At 46.1% G+C, this 16610-nt stretch overlaps 1 protein-coding gene across 1 annotated transcript in view; it reads left to right on the forward strand.

Moving 5' to 3' along the window:
• Positions 1-16610, forward strand: part of tmem98 (transmembrane protein 98) — a 67321-nt gene that overhangs the window by 32841 nt on the left and 17870 nt on the right. Inside the window, exons 2-6 of the mRNA XM_085966577.1 lie at positions 3992-4209; positions 6744-6875; positions 9049-9082; positions 10858-10973; positions 13918-13977. Coding sequence (XP_085822703.1) covers positions 4079-4209; positions 6744-6875; positions 9049-9082; positions 10858-10973; positions 13918-13977 — 473 coding nt within the window. The 5' untranslated portion in view covers positions 3992-4078. The remainder of the gene's footprint in view (positions 1-3991; positions 4210-6743; positions 6876-9048; positions 9083-10857; positions 10974-13917; positions 13978-16610) is intronic.

The raw sequence follows: 16610 nt of genomic DNA on the forward strand, positions 1-16610 counted from the left end.
CCAGGTATCAGTCTGGTGAATCTTCGCTGCACTCCCTCCATGGCAAGAACATCCTTCCTCAGATAAGGTAACCAAAACTGCACACAATACTCAAGGTGCGGTCTCACCAAGGTCCTGTACAACTGCAGCATCCTTGCTCCTGTACTCAAATCCACTCGCTATAAAGGCCAACATACCATTTGCCTTCTTAACCACCTGCTGCACCTGTATGCTTACCTTCAGCGACTGGTGCACAAGGACACCCAGGTCTCGTTGCACTTCCCCTTCTCCCAATCTATTGCCATTCAGATAATAATCTGCCTTCCTGTTTTTGCCACCAAAGTGGATAACCTCGCATTTATCCACATTATACTGCATCTGCCCAATCACCCAACCTGTCCAAATCATACTGGAGTTTCTCGGCATCCTCCTCACAGCACACACGCCCACCCAGCTTTGTGCCGTCTGCAAAGCGGGCTTAGCAGGCCAATTAAGGGAAAGCCGGTTACAGGTGACGTCAGCAAGTGATGTTTCATCGGTCAAGGACTCTTGACAGATGAAATGTCAGCGTTTGACGGCTCTGTGAAGCTGTCAAACACTGACAATCTGTCCTCTAAGTTGAGTCCTTCCACTCAGACTCAGTTAGAGATCTCTCCTGAGCAGAAAGCAGAGGCTGCAGCTTTTGACAGTTCAGCGGCCATTGTGCTTTCTGTGCCGGTGAGATGAGGGACTCCCGAGACCTAAAGGGATGAAGCCTGCAGGAAGAAGTAAAGGTAAGTAAAACTTATTAAAACACTCACCTCACACACTTACCTCTCCACACTTGCACCCATCACTCACCTGCACACTGGACATCTTGACCCCTCCGACCCCCGCAGACCCACAGCTCGCCTCGTTGACCCTGGCGAGGTTCGGAGCCGTCGGGAAGCCCGAACTTTAGGGCTCAAAATAGGGATTATCCAAAAAACTGCCTGTTAACTACCTGTTAACAGACAGTTAATTGGCACTAATCTCCTTCCCGCCTCCAGGAGACGGGACCCAGCGCGGGGCGGGATGGGTACCCGCCCCCAGATTCTGCCATTTTCCCGGCAGTCCCGCCTCCCCAGGGCTGGCAAAATTCCCCCCAATGTTTCAGGTCGATGACCTTTCGTCAGAACATTTTAACTTTGCGTGATAGTGTAAAAATGGGCAGTATTGAATCAGCCACTCTCTCTCTCGATTGAAGTCAATGGAATTTAAGATCGGGAGAGATGTCTACCGGGCAGCTGATCCGGTAGCGCCCGTTTTACTCTTATCGCCCAAAGTCAAAAAGTGTGGGATCAGTACAATAAATCACATATGCAAATTTATTCAAACAATCCTATCATCAAACCTCAGACCACAAGAAGAACCAGTCATTCTTCTCAGATAGAAAAAAAACAGGATGCTAGAAGCCTGAAATGAATACAGACAATGCTAGAAACACAGAGCAGCACCTGCGGTGGGAAAGGCTGAAAAAATGATTCCAGTGGAGGCCCCTTGTCAGAAATCTCACATGTTGCAACAAGGTAGGAAACATAACGCACTTTCTAAAAGATTCTAACATGGTGATGCCTAGCCTTCTTGTCCTTGTTGGTGCATACGTGCACATCATGGGGCAAATTAAATTTAAACCCATATTGCCATTAATATGCATATACTGTACCCTGAGTTGGTGATGCTAACAGGTTTTGCTATCATGATTTAAGATTTAGCCACCAAATAGGCACCAGCATTAGAATAGCCCTTTGGAAAACTGCAGGCTCCTGATATTCAAACATGACAAACCAGTGAATGAATAGAACTCATCTGACGGCGCTCATGGACTTGCTTGCTCAGGACTGCACATGGTCTGTGGGTCACACTTTGGACACCATGTTCGAAATGATTGTATTCTCAATGCTATGATAAAGTGTTAGAATTAAGAATCAGCAACGATGTACATTAAATGGCTTCTACAGCAGCACAAAGACAGCCCACCACACCCCTCCCAGACACAGCAACAACAATAACTTGTAATTATACGTCCCCTTTCAATGTAGTAAATCGTCCCAAGGTGCTTCACAGGAGCGTTATCAAACAAAACTTGACACCAAGCCACATAAGGAGATATTGGGACAGGTGGGGGAAAAAAGCTTGGTCAAAGAGGTAGGTTTTAAGGAGCATCTTAAAGGATGAGAGCGAGGCGGAGAGGTTTAAGGAGGGAATTCCAGGGCTTAGAGCCCAGGCAGCTGAAGGCACGGCCACCAATGTTGCTGCGATGAAAATCGGAGGGGGTGCGCAAGAGGCCAGAATTGGAGGAGTGTTCTTGGGTTGTAGGGCTGAAGGACAACAACAAGATAAGAAACATAAATATTTTAGCACGGTTGGAAACACTATTCTCAACAACAGCATGCAGCACAGTAGTTGTATCTCCCAGGTTCAGAGGTCACTTGGCATTGAATGGCTGGGCCCGTGGCCTCTGTGTGCATCCATCACGTTGGAGCTGCTTGATGTCCTGTCACCTCCTGAACACAGGCATAAACTTAACCATTCTCTGCTGCCAGTTTCTGTAAGTATGCAACAGGAAACGAGGGAAACTTTGAACAGCAGGTTTTATTCAACCCATCCATCAAGCCTCCTACACTACTGTTTGAAAAAAAACACATGTAATATTACTCAGTATTAAGCAGTGGTTTGAAATCACAGTATTCATTGCAACCAGTCACTAAAGATTTCAGATTCTTACTCCATTACAATGTGACAACTAAATGGTTGTGATTGGTTAATTGATCTATCTGTGCTTTCTCCGACACCACCAATGCAACTGTAATACCTGAGCTAATAGCAGCAGTGAGTCTTGTGTATTGGGGCCCATTCCCAACAAGGTACTTATCCAGCTCCCTTTTCACAGAGATAAGCAACTCAGCATTAACTGCTTCTGCCAGGAGTCTTTCCCATATTCACTGCTCTGTACTGAAATCCAGCAACACCCGAGTAATATCCAAAAGCACCAAATGCACAACCAGAAACGAATGTCCTGCATAAACTATCATCCTTTTTTATACTACTATCTTGTGCTCACTGACCTACATTGGCTCCCAGTTAAGCAACGCCTCGATTTTAAAATTCTCATCCTAGTTTTCAAATCCCTCCATAGCCTCGCCCCTCCCTATCTCTGTAATCTCCTCCAGCCCTATAATCCCCCGAGATCTCCGTGCTCTGCCAAGTCTGGCTTCTTGAACATCCCTAATTTTAATCGCTCCACCATTGGTGGCCGTGCCTTTAGCTGCCTAGGTCATAAACTCTGGAATTTCCTGCCCAAACCTCTCCGCCTCTCTACCTCTCCTTTAAGACGCTCCTTAAAACCTACCTCTGAACAAACGTTTGGTCACCTGTCCTAATAACTCCTTATGTGGCTCGGTGTCAAATTTTGTTTTTTGATAACGCTCTTGTGAAGTGCCTTGGGACATTTTATTACGTTAAGGGTGTTATATAAATGTAAGTTGTTGTATTTTAAATACTAACATACATGGCACAACTGGAAAGAGCAGCTAATTGCAGATCAGTGTATGTAAAATAATCCAACCTACGGCTAGGTACTATAACTCACCCCTCCTTCAGGCTTATTGCTTTATTAACACTCAATCAATTACTGTATTGGTCCATTGGTCCTAGTTGTTTATTTAGCAGTGTCTCTCCTGCTGCAGGGCTCTTTACATTGGAGCAGTGAATTCTCTCAGTGTCCGCGACAAGATTCCCCTCAATCAACAGCACCAAGAAAAAATAGATTAGCTATTCATCTGATGGCTGTTTATGGGAGGTTACTGGCACAGAATGGCTGTCACACTTGACCACCTCCCAACAGTCACTACACTCAAAGAAAATTCAGTGTGTGACTTGTTTTTGAAACGCTTTGAAGGCGTTATATAAATGAATGCCTATCTTCCTTTTTCATGTCCATGAGGTACTTGATATTGAAGTAAATGGAATGTCTTTCTTATTTGGATTTCAGATAAGATGAAGCCATAGCAAAGTGAGAGGACAACGATACAAAGACAGTGGCTCATCCAACGTAAAACGTTTCTCCAGTGTTCTTGCCATGGAGGCGGTGGTTATAGTAGCAATTGGGGTCCTTGCGACAATCTTTCTGGCCTCCTTTGTGGCTCTTGTGGTTGTCTGCAGACACCGCTATTGTCAGCCCAGCAACCTATTGCACCAGTTCGACTCGAAGTAAGTGCCAACCAGGCCTGAGGCCTAGTCCAATTTGAAATTGGTTCAGTTCATTTTAATGCAGTTTAATATCTGCTCTATGCAAGTGACATTGTAAGTACTGCGAGAACCTGCTAATTCACAGGGGGGGACTGTCAGTCCAAAGGGATTTCATAGGTTTAATACAGTGCTTTCACTACTGCAATGGATGCTGGGTAGTCTGAGCTCCATACCATATGGAAATTAGCTGCTGCATTTGCCTACATGACACTGACTACATTTAAAATAAGTTCAATGGATTTGAAACATTTTGGGACATCCCCTAAGGATGTGAAAGGCGCTATATAAATGCCAACTCTTCCTTCCTTTCACATTCTCTCACTGTCCACAGTGGAAGTGTGAGATTGCAGTCAGCAAGCTCCAGTGTATTACCTTTACCAGCTGCGGGAGAGCTAATAGGCCTGATTCTACACCACTTTACCTGCACCTAGCCAAATATTCAGCATCAATCAGTGCATTTATCATGCACCTCAAGGAGTTTGAGCATTTAATTATACAAGAGTTAAAGTATTAGCATTTCCGCTAATTTACAAAATGCAACATTAATTTAAAAGCAGTAATTTATGTCTCCAAATGTTTCTTGGCCTTTGGAAAACAGCCTGAAGTTTGTTAAAGTGCAGGCTTTATCTTAAAGGAAACACTTGATGTGCCTGTGTGTGGAAAGGCTGTGATTTCTCAAGCTGATATCTACAGTTTGGACCACACCTCCCAGCTCAGCGTCAACGAGCTGGGTTAAATATTAGCAAAACGTTGGTAGCTCTGTTTACTTAAAGACCTTGGTTCTCATCTGAGATAAGCAATGAATCATGAGCCTTAAGTCATCAAATAATAGACGACTGGCTCACTGAGTGGAGAGTGTTGACATGAAAATTCTCAATGGTGACTAGAAATTCTGAAAACACGAATCTAGCTAATAAAAAAACAACAGAGAAATCGGTTCATTAAAGGAATAGCACCAGGTTTTTTAAACTGCACCAATGGTCATTGCTGGGCAAATCGCTTTTGCTAAAGACTTCCTTTATGAAGGGAGTGTCTTTCAGGAGATTCTCACTGCTGTAACACCTGGTGACAGCCTCCCTCTGCTGGATGTATAGAAGGACGAAGCTCTGACACAGCCTGCTCCTGATACCATTGTGGGAGAATCACATACAAACCCCACAAAGGAGCTGACAGTGCCCAGCTCTGTGTCAATGGATTAATGCTAGGATATCCCGTGGCTGTTTTTATTCCCCCCTCCATCCTGACCAGATTTTCTGACATTTCTTGCTGCTTGGCAGTTTCAAGTGGCAATGCAGTGGCCATTTTTTCTTAATCATGCATGTTATAGCCTTTGACCTGTAACATGCCACCTTGGCTCAGTTGGTAAGCCTCTTGCCCCTGGGGCAGTGGGTTGTGCGTTTGAATCCCACACCAGGCCGTGAGGTGATTAATCCAGGCCGACGCTCCAGTGCAGTGTGGAGGGATCTCCGCTGCCCTGTCGGAGGCTCTGCCCTTTAGCTGAGGTGTTAACCTGAGATGCTATCTGCCTGCGCAGGTGAAAGTTAAAGATCCCATGGCAATATTTGAAGAGCAGGTGTCCTGCTCAACACCAAAAACCTCACTCCACCAAAAACACTGGACATCCATCTTAGTGCCGTTCACCGTTATTTTAATCAAAGTAGCCACTGTATTATTGATTAAAACTTAACCAGCAGAAAGTTTAAAAACCTGTCTCGGCCAGTGGAAAAATGACCCTAGCCAATAGTACAGGAAACTTTGTGCTATCCGGCACCGACGGGACCGAGCTGTTGCCATCCCATCAAAACTGCCGGACAAACCAGCGCTAATGTTGAAACATACGGAGATTTCGAGCTCCGTATCTGGCAACAAACCCTGTACAGCTTCTAAACAGTCGGCCGTACCTTGCAAGCGTCTCTGTAGCTTAGCAACAGCTTCAGCGAGACCTTGCAGAGCCTGACTGGTGAAAAAAAAGCAACGAAAAGAAAAAAAATCTAACGAAACGGCTCCTGATTTTTGCCGGTGGCTCGAGCATTCCGGACAGTTAACCTCCGGATAAACCAAAGTTTCCTGTAGCATAATCTGTTGTAAATAAACCCAGGGCCCATTCCTACTCTTTAAGCCACAGCTTAAGTGAGTCGTGCTATACAGGCGTCACGATGAAACATGGACCCAGACTAATTTCTACACCAAAACATTGGAAAGGTATTCAACCGCAGCCAAGCCCTTCCCTAAGATCCACACACATCCATTTCCACCAGGGATCATTGGTAGCAGCCAAGGCTTGGAACCCTTGTCAATATCCCCCCTGCTAACCCAGGAGCACCGAGGCTAATTGTAGCACCCTACTTCCACCCCGGCTGAAATCAACTACCTTAGACTGAGGATTGATACTTAATCTGCCCAACTCAGCTACTCACTGCCGTAACCATTAGTGTTGCCCCCAGATGTATTATTCCAAGTTTGCGATTTACCTAATGGTTTGTTTTGTCTCACAGGCCTACAGTGGATCTGATTGGTGCAATGGAGACCCAGAGTGAGCCCTCAGAACTGGAACTGGATGATGTTGTTATCACAAACCCTCACATTGAGGCAATCCTGGAAAACGAAGACTGGATAGAGGATGCCTCGTATGTACAGAGAGCACGGACTTTTATGTCATTGCTGATTTACCAACGCTGCCTGAACAAACACTGAGCTAATCTTTCTCATGAGCTAAGGACAAAGACCATTAAATGTTTTGTATTCCCCACTAGCCCCAGACCTTCTGTATCCAAAGAGCAGGTGGGTCGCCTGCCTTTAGGAGACCAAAGACTTGGCTAGTACTTCAGTGCAGTACTGAGGGAGTGCTGCACTGTCGGAGGTGCCGCCTTTTAGATGAGATATTAAACTGAGGCCCTAACTGCCTGCTCAGGTGGACTTAAAAGACCCCATGGCACTATTTCGAAGATGAGCAGGGGAGTTCTCCCCGGTGTCCTGGCCAATATTTATACCTCAACCAACATCACTAAAAAAACAGATTACCTGGCATTATCTCATTGGTGTTTGTGGGAGCTAGCTGTGCTCAAATTGGCTGCCACCTGTCCTACATTACAACAGTGACTACAGTTCAAAATTACTTAATTGGCTGTAAAGCGCTTTAAGATGTCCTGGGATTGTGAAAGGCGCTACAGAAATGCAAGTTCTTTCTTTCTTTAGTTACCAGGAGATGAACAAGAGCAGCTCAGTGGCAAATCCCCATTTGATTTTCCTTCCTCCGTCCCCATCCCATGTCAGGATGTGCTTGGCATCTGTTTGGTGTCTCCTCGCAGTAGTCAGGCTGAGATTAGGGACTCACCAGGGCTGAGGGATTGTTTCTAGGTGCCCATAGTCCAATCTGTGACATGAGCCTTGATTTTCCCACTTGGGGTTATTTCAACGCAAGCGGTGACCTCTTTGAAATTAGTGGGTTACTGCTGGTGTTAAACTAATGCTGAACAGAAAATCGAGCCCATCTTCGTGCGCTAAAGCTGTGCCAACTTGTGTAGGACTTTATAAGGTGATTGATGCAATTTTGTGAGGGGGATTTTTTTACAATGATTTGAATCTGAATTTAGCCTGTAACGGCACGTGGCTGATAAAGCCCTACTAACAGTGGAGGAGTCCTCCTGCTTCGGGTTTTATATCACTGGTTTTCAACAGTACTTAAAATGGTACTAGAAGTCAACAGTAATCAAAGACTGTGAACTCCTGGCTTCCGATGACTGCATTCATACAAATATAGATCAGGAACATGTCCCTAACATCTGTCTGAGGCTGAACCACACTGTACGCAACCTTGGTGTCATATTTGACCTTGAAATGAGCTTCCGACCACATATCCGCAGCATAACAAAGACCGTCTAATTCCACCTCCGTAACATCGCCCGTCTCCGCCCCTGCCTCAGCTCATCCGCTGCTGAAACCCTCACCCATGCCTTTGTTCCCTCTAGACTTGACTATTCCAACGCACTCCTGGCTGGCCTCCCACATTCCACCCTATGTAAACTTGAGGTCATCCAAAACTTGGCTGCCCGTGTCCTAACTTGCACCAATTCCTGTTCGCCCATCCCCCCTGTGCTCGCTAACCTACATTGGCTCCCGGTTAAGCAACGCCTCGATTTCAAAATTCTCATCCTTGTTTTCAAATCCCTCCATGGCCTCGCCCCTCCCTATCTCTGTAATCTCCTTCAGCCCCACAACCCCCCCGAGATATCTGCGCTCCTCTAATTCTGCCCTCTTGAGCATCCCTGATTATAATCGCTCCACCATTGGTGGCCGTGACTTCTGTTGCCTGGGCCCTAAGCTCTGGAATTCCCTGCGTAAACCGCTCCGCCTCGCTACCTCTCTTTCCACCTTTAAGACGCTCCTTAAAACCTACCTCTTTCACCAAGCTTTTGGTCACCTGCCCTAATTTATTCTTATGTGGCTCGGTGTCAAATTTTTTGTCTTAAAATACTCCAGTGAAGCGCCTTGGGATGTTTTACTGCGTTAAAGGAGCTATATAAATACAAGTTGTTGTTGTTATTGTTGTAGTTTTAAAAAGTAACACTTCTACAAAATGTAAAGAAAAATACTGAAAATCTGAAACAAAACACAAAATGCTATAAATACACAGGAGGTAAATCAGTGTCTGTAAAGAGGTTAGTGCTTTGGATATTTTGTTTGTGTTTCTATAATGTGTGGCAAACTGGGCACTTCTGGCTAGCTGAGCGTGTCTGTCTACGTGTGATTGAACTCTATATGTGAATGTGTGTAACTGAAATAGACTCTCCTCTTTTCTAGGGGTTTGGTGTCACACTGCATTGAGATTCTTAAGGTAAGAATTGTGCCAGTCTTTATTTGAAACCAAGGTGAAGAGTTAAGGCTTATATTCGGAACATCGGAATAGGAATAGGCCATTCAATTCGATCATGGCGGACCTGTACCTCAACTCCATTTACCCGCCTTCGCTCCATATCCCTCGACACCCTTACCTAACAAAAATCTATCTGTTTCAGTCTTGAAAGCTCAAATTGACCCAGCATCCACAGCCTTTTGGGGGGAAAGAGTTCCAAATTTCGACTACCTTTATGTGAAAAAGTGCTTTCGGATTTCCCTCCTAAATAACCTATTTCTAAGCTTAAGATTATGGCCTCTTATTCTGGATTGCCCTACCAGAGGACAATAGTTTCTGTGTCTACCCTGTCGAATCCCTTTATCATTTTATTGCAGGACATCTGCGAGTGTAGGAGAAAGGATGAATTAGAAAGTTGTGGCATATTTCTTCAAAAGGTGAAGTTGAGCACTGTGAAACTAATCGCTAAATCGTAAGCGCCAGAACTTCGGGTCCCCACGGGTGAGTATGCGCTGGGTACTCACGCGTAGGCCCAACAAAAGTGCCGGTTCCGTGTATGCACTGCGCATGCGCGGGAAACCGGAACTTCCGTTCCCTTAAAGGAAGGGGTTCAGAGGTCGAACGCGTGCGCCAGAGAGGCAGCGCGTACGCCTGGAACTCCCGTTTTTTTTGCAGCTTTCTCCGGGAGGGTAAGTCTCCAGGAGCTACGCTTGTAAAAAGCAGTCGCAAGGCCTGCTTTTAACAAGGTAAGTAGTGAATTAAGTTAAATTAAAACATTTTTTCCACAGGTTTATTATTTTTAAATACTTTAAAGAAAGGTAAGTTTATTTTTAGCCCCGTTAGAAACTGTAATTAATTTTTTCAAAAATTTTAATTATTTTTTAAAATAGTTATTTTATGTAATTTATAGTTATTTTTAAAATGTGATTTAAAAAAAAAAATTATTTGAAGTTTTAGTGATGTTTTCGGGCTGAATTGTATTCATAGATTTGACAGATTCCCTGCTCCGACTGGCTCTCCATGGCCCACGTGATCCCAGGGGATGCTTCGAACTAACTGCGCCCCTGGGATACGCGAGCACTGCGCGCCGGCAGTTGGAGCAGGCCCAGGATCGGAATCCCACGCGGGCCCACAGCACAACGGCTGGCGCGCTAGGTAAGTGCAGGTCGGGGGCTTACACCCACACAGAAACAGGCCATTCGGCCCAACAGGTCCATGCCGGAGTTTATGCTCCACACGAGCCTCCTCCCACCCCTCTTCATCTAATCCCATCAGCATATCCTTCTATTCCTTTCTCCCTCATGTGCTTACTTAGTTTTCCAATTGTATTCAGTATATCTAACAGTTGGTGAAAGTCTACAAACCAGGCAGATACAGAATGAGATCACATGCAAACGATCCAGACCAGATATATTTTTCTTTCATCATTTGGAGTTCACACCTGTCGCGTCTCCGCTGGCATCTGAACTCACCCCGGGTTAGGGGTAATAATATGAACCAGAATGTTGGAGAGGAACCAGAGGGACATTATGCTGGAACCGATGGTGAGAGTGTGTGTATTTGATAAATCCTGGCACTGGATGAAAGATTGACGTAACAAACACCCAACAATATTTTTAATTAGAAAAGCAAAATGTGACACCTGAGGCAAATTTTGTTTTGGAATTTTTAGAGTGTTTGCTTTGGGGGTTTAAGAGAGGCCAATCTTCACTGATGCTGATCCTTCTGATGATTTGGATCTACATTTTGTTTTACAGATATGTCACACTCTAACCGAGAAACTTGTTGCCATGACGATGGGATCAGGGGCAAAGATTAAATCGCCAGCCAGGCTGAGTGACATAATCGTGGTGGCAAAGAGGATTAGTCCAAGGTGAGAGGGACCTATCTCTGGATTGCACAACTGAGCAGCTCAAAGCACTTTGTTATCGGCGTGTAGACATTAATAAATAGGATGAATCTGCGGAGCAGACCTTCCCACAGTGATGGGTTTAAAGGGCCACTGCCATAAGGAGGTGACATATATGGTGGAAATTGGGTTGGTGCAGTGAGTTAGACACAAGCCTTTCATTTCTGGGATGAGGAGCATTCCCTGTGTCTCCCGAGTGGCTCCAGAGAAAAGTTCAGGGGCCGTGACTTCAAATCAGCCTGAAACCTGCTCCTAAACCACAGGACCCCAGGAAACCAGGAAACACCCTGGGATGGCATAACAGAACTTCTCAGTTTCCACCTCCACTTTATCACTTCCTTTCACAGTCGTAAACACTTGAACCAGATCTGCCTCCTCTCCCCATCTTCATTTTCCTATTGAAAATAAATTTCACAGCACCGAGGTATTGTACCTATCTCAATTCACTTTATTTTTCAGCAATGCCTATTAATTAAGTTGAAAGCTACTTTTTCCTGGAAAGTCTTGACAGTGTGTTGGAAACTGTAATTCAAAGAGGAAATTTCACGCAAGGGAAAGAACCAGGAATCCTAAGTATTTATGCCATAATCATTTTAAAACTGATTTGTTCTTTACCTAAAACTAATTGCATGGCTGATAGGAATTCAGTCAAGTAAATGTGGTAGGATGACATGGCCAAGCGGACTGCTCTCAATGCAGTGGGTCTTGTTTAGAGACTAGTCACGGGCTCTTTTTTTACATTAACTAATGATTTACTGATAAGGGCACAATGTTGTGCATTCTATTATGGGAAGGATATAATAGCAATGGAAAAGGTACAGTGTAGATTCACTAGAATGTTACCAAAGATGAGGGGTTACAATAATGAAGAGAGAAGTGAGGACTTTGTCACTGAAACTGATAAGAATAAGGGGTATCTTAAAGATCATGAAGAGTTATAAATTTGTTTCCACTGGTTGGTGAGATGGTAACAAGAGGACACAAATTTAAGATAATCAAAATCATTTGGCTATGCATCCCAAAACTCTATTTACGTTGTTTAAACATTATTAAACATAAAGCTAGGCTGACACTCCAGTGCAGTGCTGAGGGAGTGCTGCACTGTCGGAGGTGCCGTCTTTCGGATGAGACGTTAAACCGAGGCCCCGTCTGCGCTCTCAGGTGGACGTAAAAGATCCCATGGCGCTATTTTGAAGAAGAGCAGGGGAGTTATCCCCAGTGTCCTGGCCAATATTTCTCCCTCAAACAACATAACAAAAACAGATTATCTGGTCATTATCACATTGCTGTTTGTGGGAGCTTGCTGTGCGCAAACTGGCTGCCGCGTTTCCCACATTACAACAGTGACTCCACTTCAAAAAGTACTTAATTGGCTGTAAAGCCTCTTTGAGATGTCCGGTGAGTGTGAAAGGCGCTATGGGAAAATCGTGGAATCTATTATAAAGGATGCAAAAACTGGGCACTTAGAAACTAAAAGTAAGATTGGGCAGAGTCAACATGGATTTATGAAAGGGAAATCCTGTTTGACAAAGCTATTGGAGCTCTTTGAGGATGTAACTAGTAGGGTAGACAAAGGGGAACCGGTAGATGTGGTGTATCTGGCTTTTCAGAAGGCCTTCGATAAGGTCCCACACAAGAGGTTGGTGAACAAAATTAGGGTACATGGAATTGGGGGTAATATACTAGCATGGATTGAGAATTAGTTAACAGACAGAAAACAAAGAGTAGGGATAAACGGGTCTTTTTCAGGATGGCAGGCTGTGACTAGTTGGGCACCGCAAGGATCGGTGCTTGGGCCCCAGCTATTCACAATCTATATCAATGATTTGGATGAGGGGACTAAATGTAATATTTCCAAATTTGCTGATGATACAAAGCTAGGTGGCAGTGTCAGTTGCGAAGAGGATGTGAAGAGGCTTCAAGGAGATAGCGACAGACTCAGTGAGTGAGTGAGAACATGGCAAATGGAATATAATGTAGATAAATGTGAAGTTATCCACTTTGGTAGAAAAAACAGAAGGGCAGAGTATTTCCTATATGGTGAAAGATTGGGGAATGCAGATGCTCAAAGGGACCTGGGTGTCCTTGTACATGAGTCACTGAAAGTGAATGTGCAGGTGCAGCAAGCCATTAGGAAGGCAAATGGTATGCTGGCCTTCATTACAAGAGGATTTGAGTACAGGAGTAAAGAAGTCTTACTCCAATTATATAGGGCCTTGGTGAGACCACACCTGGAGTACTGTGTACAATTTTGGTCTCCTTACCTAAGGAAATATATACTTACCATAGAGGGAGTGCAACAAAGGTTCACGAGATTGATTCCTGGGATGGCGGGACTGTCGTATGAGAAGAGATTGAGTAAACTAGGCCTGTATTCTCTTGAATTCAGAAGAATGAGAGGGGATCTCATTGAAGCGTACAAAATTATTACAGGGCTTGATAGGGTGGATGCTGGGAGAATGTTTCCCTTGGCTGGGGAGTCTAGAAACAGGGGCCACAGCCTCAGGATAAAGGGTAGGCCATTCAGGACTGAGATGAGAAGAAATTTCTTCACACAGAGGGTGGTGAATCTTTGGAATTCTCTACCCCAGAGGGCTGTGGAGGCTCAGTCATTGGGTATATTCAAAACAGAAGTCGATAGATTTCTGACTAGTAAGGGCATCAAGGGATATGGCGATAGGGCCGGTGAATGGAATTGAGGCAGAAGATCAGCCATGATCTCATTGAATGGCGGAGCAGGCTCGAAGGGCCGAATGGCCGACTCCTGCTCCTATTTCTTATGTTCATATATAAATGCAAGTTCATTCTTTCTTTCTATTACATTTATTTACTGCTGTCTGTAAGGAGCGAATTCCGCAAGTTCGGTCTCCGCAGTAAAACATTTCTTTTCTTTCCTGTTCACTGTTAGGGTGGATGATGTCGTGAGGTCGATGTACCCTCCGCTGGATCCCAAGCTCCTGGATGCCAGGTCTGCAGTGGTTTCTATTGCTTCCTAAATGTTAACCTATCAGCTTTTATAAAACTTTATATAACGTGCGACATACCTCTCAATCTGCAATATGTTGAATGGGTGGAAGAACTGCACTTGGATAGGAGCGTAGTTTGCTGCACAATTAGACCAGCAGCTGATTTTACTGGTGTGGGAGTCTTGCATGTCACTCGCGCTTTTCTCGAGAGCACTGTTTAATGTTGGGACATCTCGATTGAAACAGGCCATTCGATAGATGTGTGAGTGTGTGTGTGTGTGTGTGAGTGTGTGTGTGTGGGGTGTGTGTGTGTGGTGTGTGTGTGTGTGTGGTGTGTGTGTGTGTGTGTGTGGTGTGTGAGTGTGTGGTGTGTGTGTGTGGTGTGTGTGGTGTGTGTGTGTGAGTGTGTGGTGTGTGAGTGTGTGGTGTGTGAGTGTGTGTGGTGTGTGGTATGTGTGTGGGGTGTGTGTGTGTGGTGTGTGAGTGTGTGTGGTGTGTGGTGTGTGTGTGTGGTGTGTGGTGTGTGTGTGTGTGGTGTGTGGTGTGTGTGTGTGTGGTGTGTGGTGTGTGTGTGTGTGGTGTGTGTGTGTGGTGTGTGTGTGTGTGGTGTGTGAGTGTGTGTGGGGTGTGTGTGAGTGTGTGTGTGTGTGTGTGGTGTGTGAGTGTGTGTGGTGTGTGTGTGTGTGTGTGTGGTGTGTGAGTGTGTGTGTGTGTGTGTGTGTGTGTGTGTGTGTGTGGTGTGTGAGTGTGTGTGTGTGTGGTGTGTGTGTGTGTGTGTGTGGTGTGTGAGTGTGTGTGTGGTGTGTGTGTGTGTGTGTGTGTGGTGTGTGAGTGTGTGTGTGGGGTGAGTGTGTGTGTGGTGTGTGTGTGTGTGGTGTGTGGTGTGTGTGTGTGTGGTGTGTGTGTGTGGTGTGTGTGTGTGTGGTGTGTGAGTGTGTGTGTGTGGTGTGTGAGTGTGTGTGTGTGTGGTGTGTGTGTGTGTGTGTGTGGTGTGTGAGTGTGTGTGTGTGTGTGTGGTGTGTGTGTGTGGTGTGTGTGAGTGTGTGTGGTGTGTGGTGTGTGTGTGTGTGTGTGTGTGTGTGTGTGGTGTGTGAGTGTGTGTGGTGTGTGTGTGTGTGGTGTGTGTGTGTGGTGTGTGTGTGTGTGGTGTGTGTGTGGGGTGTGTGTGTGTGGTGTGTGAGTGTGTGTGGTGTGTGTGTGTGGTGTGTGTGGTGTGTGTGTGTGGTGTGTGTGTGTGTGTGTGTGTGGTGTGTGTGTGTGTGGTGTGTGAGTGTGGTGTGTGAGGTGTGTGTGTGTGGTGTGTGTGTGTGGTGTGTGTGTGTGTGTGTGTGTGTGGTGTGTGAGTGTGTGTGGGGTGTGTGTGTGGTGTGTGAGTGTGTGGTGTGTGTGTGTGGTGTGTGTGTGTGTGTGTGTGTGGTGTGTGAGTGTGTGGTGTGTGTGTGTGGTGTGTGTGTGTGGTGTGTGAGTGTGTGGTGTGTGTGTGGTGTGTGTGTGTGGTGTGTGTGGTGTGTGTGTGTGGTGTGTGTGGTGTGTGTGTGTGTGGTGTGTGAATGTGTGTGGGGTGTGGGTGTGAGTGTGTGGTGTGTGAGTGTGTGTGAGTGTGAGTGTGGTGTGTGTGAGTGTGTGTGTGGGGTGTGTGTGTGAGTGTGTGGTGTGTGTGTGTGTGTGTGGGGTGTGTGTGTGAGTGTGTGGTGTGTGTGTGTGTGTGTGTGTGAGTGTGTGTGTGTGGTGTGTGTGTGTGTGTGTGTGTGGTGTGTGTGTGTGTGTGTGTGTGTGGTGTGTGAGTGTGTGTGTGTGGTGTGTGTGGGGTGTGTGTGTGTGGTGTGTGTGGGGTGTGTGTGTGAGTGTGAGTGTGTGTGTGTGTGTGAGTGTGTGTGGTGTGTGAGTGTGTGTGTGTGGTGTGTGTGTGTGTGTGTGAGTGTGTGTGTGTGTGGGGTGTGTGAGTGTGTGTGTGTGTGTGTGTGGGGTGAGTGTGTGAGTGTGTGAGTGTGTGGTGTGTGTGTGAGTGTGTGTGGGGTGAGTGTGTGAGTGTGTGTGGGGTGAGTGTGTGAGTGTGTGTGTGTGTGTGGGGGGGGTGAGTGTGTGTGGGGTGAGTGTGTGAGTGTGTGTGTGTGGGGTGAGTGTGTGTGGGGTGAGTGTGTGAGTGTGTGTGTGTGGGGTGAGTGTGTGTGGGGTGAGTGTGTGAGTGTGTGTGTGTGTGGGGTGAGTGTGTGAGTGTGTGTGTGTGTGGGGTGAGTGTGTGTGTGGGGTGAGGGTGAGTGTGTGAGTGTGTGAGTGTGTGGTGTGTGTGTGTGTGTGTGGGGGGTGTGTGTGTGTGTGTGTGTGTGTGGGGTGAGTGTGTGAGTGTGTGTGGGGTGAGTGTGTGAGTGTGTGAGTGTGTGTGTGGGGGGTGAGTGTGTGTGGGGTGAGTGTGTGTGTGTGTGGGGTGAGTGTGTGTGGGGTGAGTGTGTGTGGGGTGAGTGTGTGAGTGTGTGTGTGTGGGGGGTGAGTGTGTGAGTGTGTGTGAGTGTGGGGTGTGTGTGTGAGTGTGTGTGTGTGGGGTGTGTGTGTGGGGGGTGTGTGTGTGGGGGGGGTGAGTGTGTGAGTGTGTGAGTGTGTGTGGGGTGAGTGTGTGAGTGTGTGTGTGGGGGGTGAG

This window comes from Somniosus microcephalus, chromosome 24, assembly GCF_052327205.1.
Source record: "Somniosus microcephalus isolate GS21.2 chromosome 24, FLI_Smic_1.0, whole genome shotgun sequence".
Classification (NCBI taxonomy): Eukaryota; Metazoa; Chordata; class Chondrichthyes; order Squaliformes; family Somniosidae; genus Somniosus; species Somniosus microcephalus.